Below are 17,903 nucleotides of genomic sequence, written 5' to 3'. Positions count from 1 at the left end.
ACATGCAAATGTGGAGAGGCTTGTCTTTCTGGTATGTACACGAAGTCTTTGTGCATGAAATGATATAGTGACTCAAATGTTAAGATTTTTTTTTTTTCTCTCACAAATTGGAAGTAGTTTTTCCAGCTGGCTTGCTGGAGTGAGTTTCTGTTAACTTAATCATAGGCCACTTGATTGAAAACCTTCCTTCTAATTCTAATAGTAGGCCTCTCCCCATGAATTCATGCCTGCATCACTTAAGAGTTCATACCTGCTTATTTAAAGGGGAAGGGCAACATGCTTGTGTTAAAAATCAGAGAGGGAGATAAATGGGTCGTGTGGGGATCAATGGCCTTATGTCATCATGGAATAGGAATTACTAGCACCTGTTTGGTAATTTTCTTAAGTAACCGCGGTGAGAACACAGCGTAATTACCATGCACAGTACGTAGGGTAATGTCCTATGTTCCTGATCTACAATCCAACGCAGAGGGAGGTGAAGGGAAGTCCAGGGGGTGGCTGTGTGGCAACAGACAGAGCAGTCAGTCCACACGGGTACAGGGGCAGCAGACGGGGTGACTGAGTCACTGGTCCTGAGCCCCCCTGCATTCCTGCTTTGCTCAGCCATCCTGATTGGCAGCCTCAAGAAGACAGGAAAAGGCTACTGGAATTGTGCACGGTGAATGATGAAAGGCAAGGTACGGCTGAGTCCTCTTTACAAGGCAAGCGAATTCCCACCAAGCTAAGAAGACCTTGATGAGTTTCATGGAGCTGCCAGTCGGCTTCCCTTCCCAGGGAAGATTACCGGCCACGGTTGTCTTGCCAGATACTTGCCTATGTCTTGGATCTGTGACATCAGAAAAAACAGCAGAGAGATAAGATGACAGCTAGGAGACCTCTCAGTCCTTGTTTATTTTTATTTTTTATTTTTATTTTTTTTTGCGGTACGCGGGCCTCCCACTGTTGTGGCCTCTCCCGCTGTGGAGCACAGTCTCCGGACGCGCAGGCTCAGTGGCCATGGCTCACGGGCCCAGCCGCTCCGCGGCATGTGGGATCTTCCTGGACCGGGGCACAAACCCGCGTCCCCTGCATCGGCAGGCGGACTCTCAACCACTGCGCCACCAGGGAAGCCCTCCTTGTTTATTTTTATCATCTTCTTATTTGCACCAGTAAGAAAGGGGGAAGTAGTCAGACATTTTGGAGTTTTGAATCTCTGTTTATCTCCTCAAGGATATTCTGCTGTGGTATTTAACTGAGTTCTGTTTGCGGGCACACAGCATTTTCCTTTCTCTCCCTAGAATTGCTCAGACATAAGTGCGTGTAATGTTTGCCTAGTTATTGTATCTTAGGAAAGTAGAACTTGCTGTAAGGAATTGGCTGGGGATCATTTCTCTGTTTGTATCAGGATGAGGGCTGCTTATAGGGGTTACTGACTGTGTTGAACTAGTAACATCGCATTAGATGCTCTTATGCTACCTTCAAGTGAATTCTAACGTCATTGCTCATCGGATATGATTACTAGGCTCCGGAGTATTAGATGGGTGTGAGCAGAGTTGCCATACAATGTGGATGTCTTTATTTGTGTGGAGTATCTGGTGGGTGGGGTTGGGAGAGTCTTTCCCACGCAGCGCCACAGGGTTACACACACTCCGCCCTGCTTCTTGCAATCCAGCACGGCTCCCAAGACTTATGAGGAAAACTTGTCTTTGCTAACAGTCGGTTGCTGATACTCTGCTCCGAATATTCTTTTTTCTTAACTCGAAGGACTGTTTTAAATTTTCCAGTGTCTGGAAAAATGAGGAACAAAGGTAAAAGTGAACAAGCTGAAGGTGGTCAGAGGTAAGAGAATCTGATTTTATAATTTTGGGCAAATCACCTGAAACAGGGGGGAAGGAGAATCTCTTTTTGCTGCATTATTTTTGAGAATTCTACTGTCTTTTTAGCTAAAAGTTTAACAGCAAAAGAAACAAATATCATCATTTCCTATTTGAATTTTATAAATATGTGGATATGTTCAGACTTGGTAATAAAGATGTTAAGAATGATCTGAACCCTTTGTCTCCAAGCTGGAAGACAGCTTCTGAAGTTGGCTTTCAAATTAATATAGAATGCTAATATAGGCTCTGAGGTGTGAAGACAACTCAAGGAATAACATGTTCAGGAAACATATTGCTCCAAAGGCTTCTCATCTACCTTATCTGTATTAAAAAAAAATTATTTATTTATTGGCTGCGTTGGGTCTTAGTTGCTGCCCGCGGGCTCTTCATTGGGGTATGTGAACTTTTCTCTAGCTGTGGGGAGCGGGCTTAGTAATGGCCGGCAGCATGTGGGATCTTAGTTCCCCAACCGGGGATCAAACCGGCATCCCCTGCATTGCAAGATGGATTCTTAACCACTGGACCACCAGGTCTCCCTATTTTAAAAGTACTTCATATGTCATTTGAAAGGAGAATTTTACCTTTAGATTCAAATTCATGATACAGCTGCTAAGCATAAAAAGAAGAATATACTTAGAGAATGTTCTTTTGAACAACACTATCTCAGTTGGTATTAGAAGGCAGGTCCTACTAAAATATTTTCAGGATGTTTTCCTAAAGACTTCAAGAAATTTGACTTGTTAAATACTTTATATAAAGGATTTTTCTTCCTTAGTAAATGAGGTGATGATATTATTAATGAATTTCACCAGGGAATAATAATAGGAGGCAGTGTAGCGTTAGATTTTAGGGAATGCCTGACTTGGATCCATGCTGAGTGTTAACTCATGAGAGGGTTGTGTCTAAAAGCTCATGTCTAAGTTAATTGTTTGGAACTTAAAACCCTGATATAAATTGGTGAAGCTCACGGCCCAGATGAGTCTAGCTATGCTGTTCCAAACTTGAAGCATTATTAAAGGTATTACTTAAGAAATACCATTCTAGAGTTGACAATATTGTTTCTTTTTCCATACTCCAAAGGGGAAGGAGCTGTCGATACTCCAGGTATCAGTATCTCTTCATTTCTGTCTAAGGCATATTTCCATTGTGTGAATGGATTGAGTCTGGGGGGCCAGGGGTTACCTTTATGGTTATCACAGTATGTTGTGAAGCAGGACAGTTGTCTCACTAAAGGCCCTGAACTTAGATTTCCCCACACCATTAATATATAAGGATGTATATAAGTCAGGGACTATTTGGGTATGGCTTGAGGAAGGTAGACATTATTAGGTGGATAGTGTAGTTAAAGCCAGTCAATTATGATGTCTAGTTAAAACTTATGCTGAAAGTAGTTAAAACTTCAGAATGAAATATTTTGAAAATTATTAAAGGCACTTAAGGGCAGTCAGGGAAGTAAGGAGTACTTGGTGGGGGTGAAGTGCAAGTGAAGTGGCCACCACAGCCATCTTCCATCGAGAGGGAGTTTGTTAAACTGGATGAACTGGAGTCTCTGTTATCGTGGCCATTTGGGGCTTAAGGCCCTTCCTAATGTGGGAAGTCCAATAGGATACCCCTCAGAACCGGGCATGCCAAAGGGATTCAAGGGAAACTGATTGTCTCAAACATTGGAGCAGAGTTAATCCTCCTGGAGGATTCATAACTACAAGTCACATCTCACCTGGGTGGTCTGAAAAGTTTCAAGCTGAGAATTTAGTATCAGAGGGTTCTGAACTGGTAGCGCTCCTTAGACTTCTACCAGCAATAAATGAATATCCTCTCCAGAGAACTCAGCTTCCTTTCAGATCTCACTAAATTTCCACATATGAAGCTCCAAGGGTCAGGTAACCAAAGGAAATCACCACACGTGGAAGAAAAGAAGGGACCATAAGTTAGAGCCAGCAGAAAAAAATCAGGTAGTAGAATCAGACCCACAAAGGGTTCAGAGATTGGAATTATCATAAACAGAATTTAAAATAGGTATGTTAAATATATTTTAAGAAATTAAAGAGAGGCTTAAAACACAAGTTGAGAAAGCAGATTTAAAAATAACCAAAAAGAGCTTTAGAAATAAAAGTAATATAAATTGAAAACTAAATGTTTAGCTTTAACAGAAGATGAGACAAAGCCAGGGAAAGAATTAATGAAAAGGAAGATACCATATGAGGGGTGAGATAGAGGGAGGGGGTATGGGGACACGTATACTCACAGGGCTGATTCACTTTGTTGTACAACAGCAACTAACACAGTATTGTGAAGCACTTTTACTCCAATAAAGATCTATTAAAAAAAGATATTTGTGAAATTATCCAGAATTCTGCCTAGAATGATAAAGAAAAAGAAATTATGAAAGAGATGTTAAGAGAAATGGAGGGTAAAAAGAGAACATGTGTATAATCAGAGTCCCAGAAGGAAAGAGGAGAAAGGATGGGGTTCAGAATTTCCCAGAACTGACGAAAATCACCAGTCCAGGGTCAAGAAATGCAAAGAAATCAAGAAGGATGGATTAAAAAAAAATCTGCATCTCAATGCTTCATAGCGAAATTAGAAGTCTAAAGACAAACAAAAAATCTTAAAAGCAGAGAGAGAAGACAGATTACACTTCAAGATTACTTTCAAAATTCACATTATAACTAGAGATGCTAGAAGACAGTGTAATGGTATTGCAAATGTACAGAAAGAAATGTCAATTTAGAATTCTTTATCAGTGAAGATATTTTTCAAGAGTGAGGGTGAAATACATACATTCCTCACCCAAACAAAAAGTGAGAGAATCAGTCAGCACCTATGGCATGTATTTTAGGCAGAAGGAAGGCAATCATAGATGGGACATCTAAGATGGAAATAAGAAAGAAGAGCAAACTAGGTGGTAGATGTCTGGGTAAATCTAAACAAACATTGATATAAAACAAGAGTATAATACAACGTAAATAATGTATTGTAGTTTTGGAGGGTATTTTAAAGGTCCTTGTGTTGTCCGGGAGAAGGTTCATGTAGTGATAAACTTTGGACTTAATCAGATAAATTTGCCTGTTAAAATTTCCAGGATAATCACTAGATGAATAGGAACAGAGTACATAACTTACAACTAGAATAGGGGAGAAGTGGAAGCATTAAAAAAAAAAAAAAAATCAATCAATCCTAAAGAAGGAAAGGTGAGAGAAAAAAACCACAGATCCGGAGAAGACAAATGGAAAGTACAACGTTAGATGGCAGAAATAAATTCAAATATGTCAGCTATTATAATACATGCAATGGTCTAAAAGCCCAATCTAAGAGTCAGTGATTATCAGACTAGGCTGAAAGCCAAAAGTAACATTTGTTAGCTAAATCTACACATAATGATTTAGAAGGCTTTGATGTAATAGGATGAAAAGAGAGTTACTAATACTAGGTAAACACTAATCAGAAGAAAGCTGTTTAGATACTAAGGCAAAAGCATTGCTAGAATTTAAGAAAGTCACAACATAATGATAAGTTTACCAGGCAGATATAATAATTATAAACTGGCTTGCATATTACAACACAGCCCCGAACTATATAAAGCAAAAATTGAAAGAACTTCAAATTGAGATCGACAAATCCACCGTCGCATTGGGAGATTTCAAGTCATCTCGTCCATTAATTGAATTGTGTCAGGGGGATGCAAATCCAGTAAGAGGAGATGTCGACAACACAATCATATTTGATCAAGGACATATTTTTATTTAGTTATATTTTGGCTGTTTTGCATCGCGCGGCTTGTGGGATCTTAGTTCCATCGACCAGAGATTGAACCTGGGCCCACAGCAGTGAAAGTGCTGGGTCCTAACCACTGGACCACCAGGGAATTCCCAAGGACATGTTTTTATGTATGTTCTTTACAAACACACACAGAAAACTAAAATAAGCTCAAAATATTTTAAGATTATTAGCTTATAAACTATGTTCTTTGACCACATGCAGACTATGTCCTTTGACGACTATAGTCCTGAAATACGTTAACATCAATAGTCAAGTAGGAAATATTACTGCTGAAATATGATCTTAGGAAGATCTAATACCAATTTGAAGACTTGCCTTTTGTAGAGTTCTCTACCACTCATGTCAGAAGTTCTAAAACTGCTAAACTTATACCATGAGTTTCAATAAGCATCTCACCAAGATAATTGTATACAAAATTCTCTTTTTTCAGTAATTTTAAACAAATCATGCAAATTGTGTCCATCTGTGTTTCTATCCCTTTTACCTCAGTAATATCTGAATAGATGAATAAACCTCTTCATCATGGTCAGCCTAAAAGCCAGTTTAAAAAGATTTGTGTGTGCATATGTAGTATTTCCTCTTCATATACTTAAATTAAAAAAAATTATATTGTGCAGGGGTATGACTGTCACTTAAATCTCAACAAATGGTTGGAGAAAACAGTTGTATTAATAGTTCCTCACCACAAATTAAAAACTCCTGATGCAGGCACCCCAGGTAGGGTTCCTTTCTTTGGAGAAGAATTAAATATAATGAAAGTAGAAGTCTCAGAAATTTAGTGACACTTGGAGCAGACGTGGTTTGTGAGTTTACAGATTTTTTTCCAAGGCTTTGGACTATGGTAACTTATGTAGAAAAGAGTTTTATTTGGGAAAAAAATTATGTGGTGTATGTTGCCTCATTGTGAAACTGAAATCCACAGAATGGTTTCTCAATAGAGCACACAATTAGTAGCACTTTAAAATTTGAACATCATATCATTCATGTGATACACAAGTAGTAATTCCCATTTTACAAATGTAGGAACCAAGAAACTGAGTGTCTCACCCCAAGTCAAGCTATGACAACACATTCTGCTAAAATATAACTTTTTTGTTTCCCCATTATGTCCTGTCCTCATTTTAAACTATCGGGTCTGACTATGCAACATATCTTGTTCTGTTGACCAAGTAACAGCCTATCTTTGGTAAGAACGTTTGAGATCGGTATAATTGAGTTTAATTTTAGGTTCTTGATTCTAAATTCTTTAATTCCCAAGACTTCCTGTTTAACTTGTATGTCTCATGACTCACACTCTATACATACCACATTTGGTTTCCTCTCATCCTCTTACCTTTTACATGAATAAAGTCTGAAGCAGCCCCTATTTGGATGAAAAACACTGAAGCCGTGTGTCAAGGGTGGTAACGTGTGGGAGAAGCCTTCTTGGGAAGGTCTCTGCGTTAACAGCCCAGCCCTGGACGGCCTTTCGCACGTCCATCCTAAGACTACTTCTAGCTCTGTTCTCACCCCAGGGAGAGAGGCGGTATAGGGTAGACCTGGTCTGAAATCCAGCTTGGCCATCATCCCGGGGTTGGTTTGGCCCGTTTCTTCATCTATGAGATGCTGGTGAAAGTGTCTGTCACGTAGAGTGACCGCAAGTGCTGGGACGGTGCATACCAGCTGCTGCCACGTACCCCAGGGCTCTGAACACTGCAGCTCTTTGTACAAGCCCCTCTGCCCTCGGGCCGCCGTCCAGCCCTAAACTCCCTGGCTGCCCTTTCACGAGGCCTGTCCCTTCGTGGGTGTGTCCCCAGGTGAGTGCTTGGCCGTGCGGCGGCCCGTGGTGGGGGAGGTCTGTGTCCCCGATGTGCAAGCAAGTGGAGCACTGTTATTTGGCTGCTTGGCAGGGCTCTTGAGCAGGTGCAGGTCCTAACCTTCCCCACTCCAGAGGGGGCGGCTCTGGATTCAGAGGTAACCAGGCCCAGCTGGAGCTGAGCGGCACCTGGAGCTCCGTCCGGGTTTGCAGCCTGACAGCCATGAAACGCACCAGCCTACGCAGGGTCGAGCAAACACGGGCAATTGGTGCTCCGGGCGCACGCGGGGTGGAGCACAGGGCGAGTCCAGGTGCTTCGTCAGGTTCTTAGCTTTCCGCGGGCTGCAGCCCTGACGCCCCGAGCCTGGGCCGTCCCCGGGGAGGCAGCCGGCCGGTCCGGCGCACAGGACGCGGGACACTTGCGGTCTGGCCTAACAGCGGCCCGCGGGCCACCGGGCAGGGCCCCTAGGGGGTCCCCCAGACGCCCGCCCACGGCCCGGCCCCCCGCCCCCCCCCCCGCGGGGGCCGGCGGGCCGTGCGGCCCAGGTGAGGCGGTCCGGTTGCGGCCCCGCCCGCCGACTTCCTGGTTCGCGGAAGGTGCAGGCAGCGTGAGGCCGGCGCGAGGGGGCGGCGGGGGCGGTTGCCGCGCGGTCACTCGGACGTGGGGGCGGGGCGGGCGCAGCTCCACCGCCGGGCCGCGGCCGCCGGGCTCTGAGCGGCCGTTCCCGCGGCGGCCGGCGGGGCGGGGCGGCCCCCGCGACATGCAGCCATGGACTGCAGGACCAAGTGAGTGCGGGCGGCGGGCAGCGGCCCCTCCTCGGTCCCCCGAGCCCGGGCCCCAGGACCCCCGGGTCCCCGGACGGCCTAGGCCGCGGAGCCTGCGGGCGGCGGGGGCGCGCGGCCCGGCGCGGAGGCCTGGGCGCCGGCGCGGCCGCTGCGGGTCCTGGGCCGCGGGTCGGACGTGACAGCCGGGCGCCCGCGCCGCGCCGGGCCGCGCGGTGCGGGTGTGAGGTGTCTTCCCGGCGCGGTCCCAGGTCCTTCTTTTTACGCCTCTTCTTAGGACCTTCTGAAAGGGGCCCCCGTGTGCGGTGATACGGCCACTGGTCCCTGCCAGAGGGTCTCGGAGGCTGGGTGGGCGGTGGTGGTGTTTTGATGTGTTGGCTCCGGTACCCACCAGGGGAGGCTTTTCTTTAGGAGACGAATTAGGCAGAAAGCTATTTGTGTTAAGTGTGGTGATTTTCTTTTGGGTACCTTAGAGGCATGAGTTTTATATTTTGCTACAGAAACTTAGTTTGCAAAGAATTCCATTTTTCTTCTCTTCCCCCGCCCCCCTTAACCCTCCCTTCCTCCGAGTTTAAAATCGTGAATATTGTGTATTTTTCTTTTAGCGTGAAAGGCCTTTAAAATTTCCCAGTATAATAGAATCGATATTTACTATTTACACTTGAGAGATCCTAAAGACTATTACGAAAATAGGAAAATTGTGTGATTTAGAATTGTTTTCTTCAGTGTTTGATATCTTGCGGGGGGTGGGTTGCTAGGTGCATGACGTGAAAAGTGGACCTTTTGACCTGAACCGGCTTAGGAGGGAGGGTCACCTGACTGAGGGTCCAGGTTGATTATTCCCATTGAAGCAAGTGAATCGTGGGAGGGCTGAGGAAACTTCTATTTGCAAATAAATTTATGTGGGTTGTCGCTTCCTATGTTTCTAGATTCTTGTAATAAATTTTTAAAAAATCAAATGCTTATTTAGAAGCCAAAGCTGCCATTAGTTTCTTGAAGGAAGTGCATATTACAAACAGCCAATGCACACAAAGACGCTAAGGTCTCCTTGGCAGGAATATATTGGCAGAAATATATTAACACTTTGATCACATGGACTTTGTGGTATCAGACTTTGACCTTTTATCTTCTGGCAGAAAGAGATTAAAACAGAAGTAAGTTTAAAAAAAACCCAGAACTATGTTTTTAAAACAGATGTCTCAGTAGGTTTCAGTTTGCTTTTTGAAATAAAGTAGAGACTATGTTGAATGTATGAGCAGTTAGTGAAGATGCGGATAACTTTTGAATGAAGCAAAGCCTCACTGTTCTTAGTGGTAAAATCCAAGTATTGAGGCAGATGTCCAATTTCCCCAAAGATAACTGACGTAAAATAAGGCTTTTTTTTGGTTGGCCTTGGAGGCTATGTATAGTTTGGCACTTTAAACATGCTTATGTGCTGTAATTATTATATCTCAAGAAAAGTATATGCGAAGTATTGCATTTAAGGAACATTATGAATGACTCATGGTGCTCTAGAACATGGCAGGTGGAACCAGGTGTTCATTTACACCTGTATTGCAAGTCCTTTGAAGAAAGCTGGAGAACCTGCTGTCAAACTCTGCTGGCAGGGAAAGGTAGAGACACTTAGGAACGTGCTGGCTTTCCGGTTTTGATTCAGTAAGATAAAGGCAATGCTTTATATTTATACAGCACTTAATACTTTATAAAGTACTTCCACTTGTATTCTTTGATTTGTAATCCTCACCATTATTATTCTTTGAAGCGAACAGGGTACTTTATAGGTAAGAAAACAGGCTCAGAGGTTAAATGTTTTGCCCCAAGACTCCAGACTCCTAAGCCTCAGGGTTCTTAAGTTGCTGAACTAGGAAAACACTTTACTTCTTCTACGCTGTGGTCATGTAGTTATATGGAACATACTGAGACAAGAACGAGATTAATTTTTAGAGTTAAGAAAATATAAACTTTGTTATAGGAGATAAAAATAACAAAGTTCTTTTTCTTTTAGGGAAAATCCAGAAAGAACCTTTGACTTGGTATTGAGAGTGAAATGTCATGCCTCAGAAGATGAAGGTATGTGTGTTTGCTAATTCAAAACAAGCGCTCTGCAATGGGAGAGGCCACAACAGTGAGAGGCCCGCGCACAGCAAAAAAAAAAATTAAAAAAAAATTTCAGGTGTATGTAAAGGCCATGTAACTTACAACTTAACTTTACCATTGCTTGATGAAGTTATTGTTAGTTGTGGTGGAAGGGCATGCCTTTTCATTTTTCATTTTTTTTTTTTGAAAATTCAGCTCCTTTTTTAAATGCTAGCAAAAAATTTCTCGCCTGTACAAATGGGAGCCGCACCAGTTCCCTTCTAATGTTTCCCAAATGCAGAATGTGAACTGAGTACCCGCTCCATGGGGTTCACTCCGGGAGCCTAGGACTTTCAGGGGGAGGTAAACAGTCATGGGACATTGGTAGGAGTGTAAAATGGTTCAGGCTCGTGAAAAACAGTTTGATGGTTCCTCAGAAAGTTAAAAATAGAATTTCCATACTATCTAGCAATTCAACTCCTAGGTATGTACCCCAAAGAACTGAAAACAGGTATTCAGACAAATATATGTACAGGCATGTCTACAGCAGTGCTACTGACAATAGCCAAAAGGTGGAAACAGCACAAAGGCCCGTCAGTGGATGAACAGATAAACAAATTGTGGTTTATACATGCAACGGAATATTATTCAGCCATAAAAAGGAATGAGGTGCTGATACACGCCACAATGTGGATGAACCTTGAAAACATTTATGCTAAGTGAAAGAAGCCAGATATAAAAGGTCACATATTGTTATGATTCCATTTATACGCAATATCCAAAATAGGGAAATGGGTTGCCAGGGACTGAGGGGAGAAGGAGATGTGAAGAAACGTTTAAATGGGTAGGAGGTTTTATTTTGGAGTGATGGAAATGTTTCAGAATTAGATAAAGGTGGCTGGGATTGTACCACACCGTGAATGTACTAAAGGCCATTGAACCGCACACTTTAAAATGGTTAATTAAAAAAAATAAAAAAACAAAAAACAGTCACGGGACATTACTTGGAAGGGTTTCAGCTGTCAGTTTTATATAATTTCCTGAAAGGACAAGAACACTTTAGGATCATGAATTTTTGTCAGTTTCCCCCTTACTTTTATCCTGCGTGTGTGTGTGTGTGTGTGTGTGTGTGTGTGTGTGTGTTGGGTGGTGGAAAAGAGTAAGGGACGTCTCTTCTTGCTCATTGCCTTCGTTTGTGCCCTCAGGCGATATGCTTCCGTGGATAACTCCAGTGTATGATTTCACTGCCCGTGTACTTAGACCTCAGACAGCTTGATGATTCAGTGTGGAATTTTTGTCCAGACTAGTTGTCCACTCTCAAGGCTTGGTGGAAAGTCTCTCGACACTCTTAGCTCCTGAAACCGGCCAGCAGTTATATGCTCCTAAGCAATTTGGAGCTACACACCTTAAAATAGGGGAACCTAACCCAGCTGTGGTGAAGTGGGCCTGGCTAATTTTAGGTAGGAAGTCAGACACCTTCCTGGCTCCACCAGCCCTGCCTGCTGCACTTAGGCCCATGTGAGTTGCAGCTGTGGTCAGGTTTTTCCCCAGGCGGGAACTGATCCTAGGTTGTACGTGAGCTTTCTCCGATTAAAAAGGTAATCTTTTGTTGTCCTATATGTATTAACATTGGTCTGTTTACGTTCTTTCCAGGCCCAAGTAAGTTCTCTTTGAAGACTCCAATGGATACATTATTATTTTTAGCTCCAATTTAAATCTGTTCTTATAGTATATTTGATATGAATAAATCTTCACGGTACCTACCATAACATCAGCTAAGGTGTGTGAAGTAGTGCTGACCTGATGTGTTTGTAAAACAGGCTAAATTCCTTTGGCAAACATGGTTTCTCTGTAATTTTAAATGCATGCTAATGTGATCTTGATGAAAGCATGGACCTACCTTATGGAACACCCGATCTGTGCGTGTGTGAGAGGGATTCGGACTTTCCATGCAGACTCCTGCGCGGTTTACTCCTTACTTCCGCCCTCTGCCTTTTTTCCATTTTTCAGGAACTGGTCATTTCAGTTGGGATCTTTTACTTCTGCCCTTCTTTTATTACCTTCTTGCTTTTTTGCTGTTGTTATTGTTAAATCGCTACTCGTCAGAAACATCTTCATTTGTATTTTAACCATTTATCCAGCATGATGAAGTTGGAAATATAATACATGGTTAAAATAAGCACTTTGGCTTCTCTGTAGGTTGCAATTAATCCATTCTACCCACGTATTCCATTAAAATGGCTCATTGGCACCAAATTCAAAAGATTTTTTAAAAAGCTAAATTCAACTATGTAAAAAGCATTAACAACTGTTCTTTTTTGATTGTGACTTAAATTTATGAATATAACTAACATTTTAGGGTCTAACAAGTTACACTTTTTGTGCTCTAAAAAGCGATGCTACTGTATAACTAAAATTTTATGTCAAATTGAGAGTTTGATGTTTCTCAATTTTTTTGTTAGTTTTCTACTGTATTGATAAATATTGAAGGGCAAAATGTCCAGAAATGATTAAAATAAGTTATTGGAATATTCTTATTTAACTGTCAATGAAACCTATTTATCTAATGAGTCTCATATACATATGAGTTTGTTTAAAGTAGGATATGGTTTTTTTGGCTAACATTTACATGAACATGGATGATATTCTTATGTAGTAATGGACCGATAAAACAAAATGTGTAAATTAGGATGTTTTAGGGTACAGATATAAAACCAATTTAAATAATAAGGAAACTTGATATTTCATAGGAGAGGAAGTCTAGAAGTAGGTCACCAGAGGCACGAACCCACGTCCCGTGCATCGGCAGGTTGACTCTCAACCACTGCGCCACCAGGGAAGCCCTGGTGTATTTTTTTTTTTTTTTTTTTTTTTTTGCGGTACGCGGGCCTCTCACTGCTGTGGCCTCTCCCGTTGGAGAGCACAGGCTCCAGACGCGCAGGCTCAGCGGCCATGGCTCACGGGCCCAGCCGCTCCGCGGCATGTGGGATCCTTCCGGACCGGGGCACGAACCTGCATCCCCTGCATTGGCAGGCAGACTCTCAACCACTGCGCCACCAGGGAAGCCCCCCTGGTGTAGTTTTTTGACGACTATCTGTTTGATCCAGTAGAAAATATGATGCTCAGGGTAAACTTGGTTTATGCTAAGACTGGTCATATTACATTAAGATATTTGGCATGTTTCTTGTTTACTTATTAATAGAGAAGTTTTGGTGGTGCTGAACTGTAACTTGGTACATCCGGCTCTGGTGAGGTGATGCGTTTCATCTGTTGCTGTTTGGACTTGTTTCAAAGGCAGTATATTGATTTTTTTGAAAAGGACACATTTTAGAGCACATGTGAAGCGCCCCACAGATTGAAACATTGCTGTGAGCGGGGTTGGTAGTGTTTCCTACCGCGTCCCCTTTGTGTTAGTGGACAGGGTCCTGGTGGTGTCCACCCTGGCTGGCTGGGGCATCTCCTCGTGGATGTTTTCCTGGCAGGACAACTTCCCTGGTAGCTTCTGCTCCAACTCTCCGAGAGTGAGGTGCCAACATCTAGGTCTTAACGCTCTTCCTGTTGGGTTTCCAAACATTGCTGGTGCCCCTTTTCTTCTCTTTGCTGTCTTTCTTCTTCCCAGCCATCAGGGAAGTTCAGCCAGCAGGGTGGCCTCCCTTCGATTCTAATAACAGAACTTATTGTAACCCGGCTGCCCCTGCTTTCCCCAGAGTGATTCAGGGAAGTGAAAGGTAACCCAACCCTTGCTCAGTAGAAGATGGGAGATGCGGCCTCTTGGGGTTTTCCTTCCAGGCAGTGGCCTTGGAGCTCCGCTTTCTCTTTCGTATTGTTGGCAGTGCACCCCCAGCAGCAGGAGGGCAGTAGCCCCTACTTGTGTAGCGCTTCGTGCCACACACAGTTCTGGGTACTTTACAAAAATGCTGAGGTAGGAAATGAAGAAACTGAAGCACAGAGGAATGAAGAAAACTTGCCCAAAGCAGTCTGGCTCCAGAGTCTGTATTTTAACCTATTGTCTTTTAATAGATTTGATATATGCATGTATATTTTAAATCTGCTGCCTCTGTCGCCTTTCAGTGTGCAGTAACTTCGCATCAGGAAATACTAGAGTATAAAATGTATGCGGTTCAGGTATTTTTTTTTAAAACAGGAATGCAGTGTCTTCCTGGAAATTAATGAATGAAGTAGAATTCCACATAAAATAACTAGTGAGCTTTTTCCTTGTAGTGTTGATTCTGGCACTACTCTTTTTAGGATTTCCATCTCCGTATTTGGTGACTCTCTGATCTTAACAGTTTTACTTAGTAGTAGTGTTCAGCACATCTTTTAGCAAGTCTTGTCTTCTTTATCCCTTTCTCTTTAGCTAGAATAATTTCTCTTAGGAGCAAATCCCTCCTTGCTGCTGACTTTTCACTTTTATCAGCCTGACTATCCCAGTATCAGATTATGCGTCCTTCTGAGCTCTAGCTTATGTGAACAGTTTAACTGCCTCTTTTTTTTTTTTTAAATCAGAACCTTAGGCCAAAGAATCCTGCCTTGGTCTGTGTCCCCCATGCCCTGCAAGTGAAAGGTACTTCTAAACTCACTTTTGCATTTGATGAGTTTTCGTCTATAGGGATACTGTTTACACAGATTCACAGCATTTTGCTTCTTCCTGTGTTATAGCGCTTACTGTGTTCTTCTAGATATGTCTAGTATAGTAATATAGAGACATGTAGATATAGCATAGCGTCTGCTTGCCCTCCTTCAAGGAAGCCCTTCAAGGACTGGGCCACAACATAGTAACTATGTATCCTTAAGGAACAGTTTAGCGCAGTGACTGGCATGTTTAGTGCATAGTTACAGAGTGAATAACAGAAATTGGACCGAGCATAGAGCCTGACCATTGGTTGGATGAATTCACAGAGGCTGCCCTTGTGGACGTGATCCTCAGTGTGTGCTGGTGGGCAGTAGCAGGGACATTAGCGACCTGTGCCTTGGGTGGGGCTGTTTGGGGTCCCTGTACTCACCCCCCATCCCCCATTCAGGACCCACATCTGCCCGGCTCCCTCCTCACGTCACAGGATTTACTGGCACACGTGCTGTGTTTGTGCGTTTGTGGAGGCTGACCTAAAGCCCGTTGACGCCCCTCCACACATGCCAAAACCCCGCGAAAACCTTAACAATTGGAAAGTAGAACTTTGATGAGTCATACATACGATAAAGTGGTCTAGGAGACTTTACAAATTGCCCAAGTGGAAAAAACCCTGTGAGTAAAACGCGGTTCCCGTGCTTTTGCTCTCGCTTTGTGTTCGTTAAGGAACTCTTGAGTCCCTCTCAGCCCATGTGCACTAGGATAAATTAGAGTAATCTTGAGTGAAAGTTTTAACTTTATATCCTACGTTGTAGAAGAAAGCAAAACTTATTTTCTCATAGTTGCTAACCAGGGGCAAAGTTTAATGTGGTTCTTGAGGAGCAAGTCTTGGAGATACACCGTTTTCATTTTACGTCGAAAATATTGAGAACAGCTGTACTTTTCTGTTTGGCTCTGAGCATTACCTCCTTCACGCAGCTGCCTGCAGGGGAAAAAGCAAGTCACATTTCAGGGTTCAATATTTGTTGATTGTTACTTTGATAGGGATGCTGCAGAATTTATATTTTGGTAGTTTGATTGTAACTTGTCTCATTAGGTGCTTTTATTTCTTCACATGCTCTTTAATTTTGCTGCTTTCGTCCAAGGTGCCCTTTTGATTTTCCAGGTGAGTGACCCCGCCATTCCTTTGGAGGTGAGACAGCTCCTCCAGGCGCTGTGCTCTCAGGCTGCTGTTTGGCCACTGCTGTGTTGCACGGTGCCATGAGTGTGTCCAGGTTTTTTCTTGGAACTTCCTTGCTTTCTTGACTTTCAAGGTAATGTTTCTGGTATACTTTTGATCATATTCTCTCATTTGGAGAGAATATTGAGATTATGGTCAAATAATTTCCCTCTTTCTTTTCCTCCACATTTTACTTTTCTACTTGCAAGTTAGAGGACAGTAATTTACCTTTTAAAATATACAATTTCAAAGTGCATATACAGTATTAGCAGTAGACATTTTTGGAGTACTTTAAACAAGCAGCCATGGAATTATTTTAGGTAACAATGAAAATCAAAGGGATTAAGGGTGAAATATGTTGTCAATCAATTCCAAAAGAATCCTTCTTCTGTAGAAATAGGTTTTAATATTTAACATTCAAAAACTCTTCCCATTTTCAAACTCTTAGGCTTAATGCTAAAGGGATATTATGGAAACCAAGAGAGTTTTTTTTTAATTATTTTTTTTCGAGCTAGAAAGCATTCAAGACAGCTTTTTTGTGTTTTTTTTAAAAGAAGCTGTTGGGGGTAGGAGTTTATAATTAACTAATTTATTTTTGCTGTGTTGGGTCTTCGTTTCTGTGCGAGGGCTTTCTCTAGTTGTGGCGAGCGGGGACCATTCTTCATCGCGGTGCGCGGGCCTCTCACTGTCGCGGCCTCTCTTGTTGCGGAACACAGGCTCTGGACGCGCAGGCTCAGTGGCCATGGCTCACAGGCCCAGTTGCTCCACGGCATGTGGGATCCTCCCAGACCAGGGCTCGAACCCGTGTCCCCTGCATTGGCAGGCAGATTCTCAACCACTGTGCCACCAGGGAAGCCCTCAAGACAGCTTTAATAAACTCCTGAGATGCTGTGATGGTCTTATACCGTTAGGTTAAATGGTTTTCCTGCTGTATTTATTTTGGGCACAGCTAGACTCTTAGTTTACATAAATTAAGGATGTTAATTTATTCCAGGTGGTGGTTTGATTTTTATCTATGGAAAAGGATGTGTTGTTTTGCATTTCTGTGGTAGGTCAGTCCTCAGGCCTGGTTGGGGAACTTGCCAGAGACGCTCCTGAATTGATTTTCTAGAGGCATTTAGGAGGTTAGTACCGCCTGGGGTCTTAGGGCACACTGCAGAAGAGAACAGTAGAATTGTAGAACTGGAAGTTTCCTTAAAGAGCACCTGGTATAGCCCATTAGAGGGGCACCGCGTTGACACGTTTTCTGACTCCTGGAGCCCCTCTGGTCCCAGCACGCAGGTGCGTTGTCATCATGCCGCTCGGTGACCACACAGAGACCAGGACAGAGCATCACACAGGCCTCCCCCACCCCACGCACCTGGCTTTAAAATTACCCCTCCGCTCACCACTCTTCAAATCACAATTTCTTTAAGTAGGTAGTGTTGCTTAACGTATTTATCTGATTAAAGTAATTCACCGTGAGGTGTGAACAACTGGTAGACAGCCCTCAGGGGAGCATTTTAATTTTAAAGAAAGCCTTGCACACTTCAATTAATTAGAAAGATGCAACTTGCTATAGTGGAAAGATCTCTGAACTGAGGATCAAGTGCACCTCTGTCAGTTACTGGTTAGGTTACTCATTTCCCCGCATTTATATTGATACTCTGTTCGTAATTTGTGATTAACAGTTTTAATATGGGTGTAAGTATATTTAGAGTATTTGTTCAGTGAATTTCATTAAGACTTTTTTTTTGGTTTATAAGTTCTCAGTTAATGAAATAAAGTTATATAGCATCATGGTTACGGAGCCTTATTTACCAATTAATTTTCTCTGATTAGGCTTCC

The 17,903-nt window shown here is 42.9% G+C and overlaps 1 protein-coding gene across 1 annotated transcript in view; it reads left to right on the top strand.

Moving 5' to 3' along the window:
• Positions 1-8,200: 8,200 nt before the first annotated feature.
• The window catches only part of DENND1B (DENN domain containing 1B), a 247,938-nt gene continuing 238,235 nt past the window's right edge, over positions 8,201-17,903 (top strand). Inside the window, exons 1-2 of the mRNA XM_065878083.1 lie at positions 8,201-8,217; positions 10,220-10,284. Of these exons, the coding sequence (XP_065734155.1) occupies positions 8,201-8,217; positions 10,220-10,284 (82 nt within the window). The remainder of the gene's footprint in view (positions 8,218-10,219; positions 10,285-17,903) is intronic.

This window comes from Phocoena phocoena, chromosome 1 (assembly GCF_963924675.1).
Source record: "Phocoena phocoena chromosome 1, mPhoPho1.1, whole genome shotgun sequence".
In the NCBI taxonomy this organism is placed as follows: domain Eukaryota; kingdom Metazoa; phylum Chordata; class Mammalia; order Artiodactyla; family Phocoenidae; genus Phocoena; species Phocoena phocoena.
This window is presented reverse-complemented; position numbering and strand designations above follow the sequence as displayed.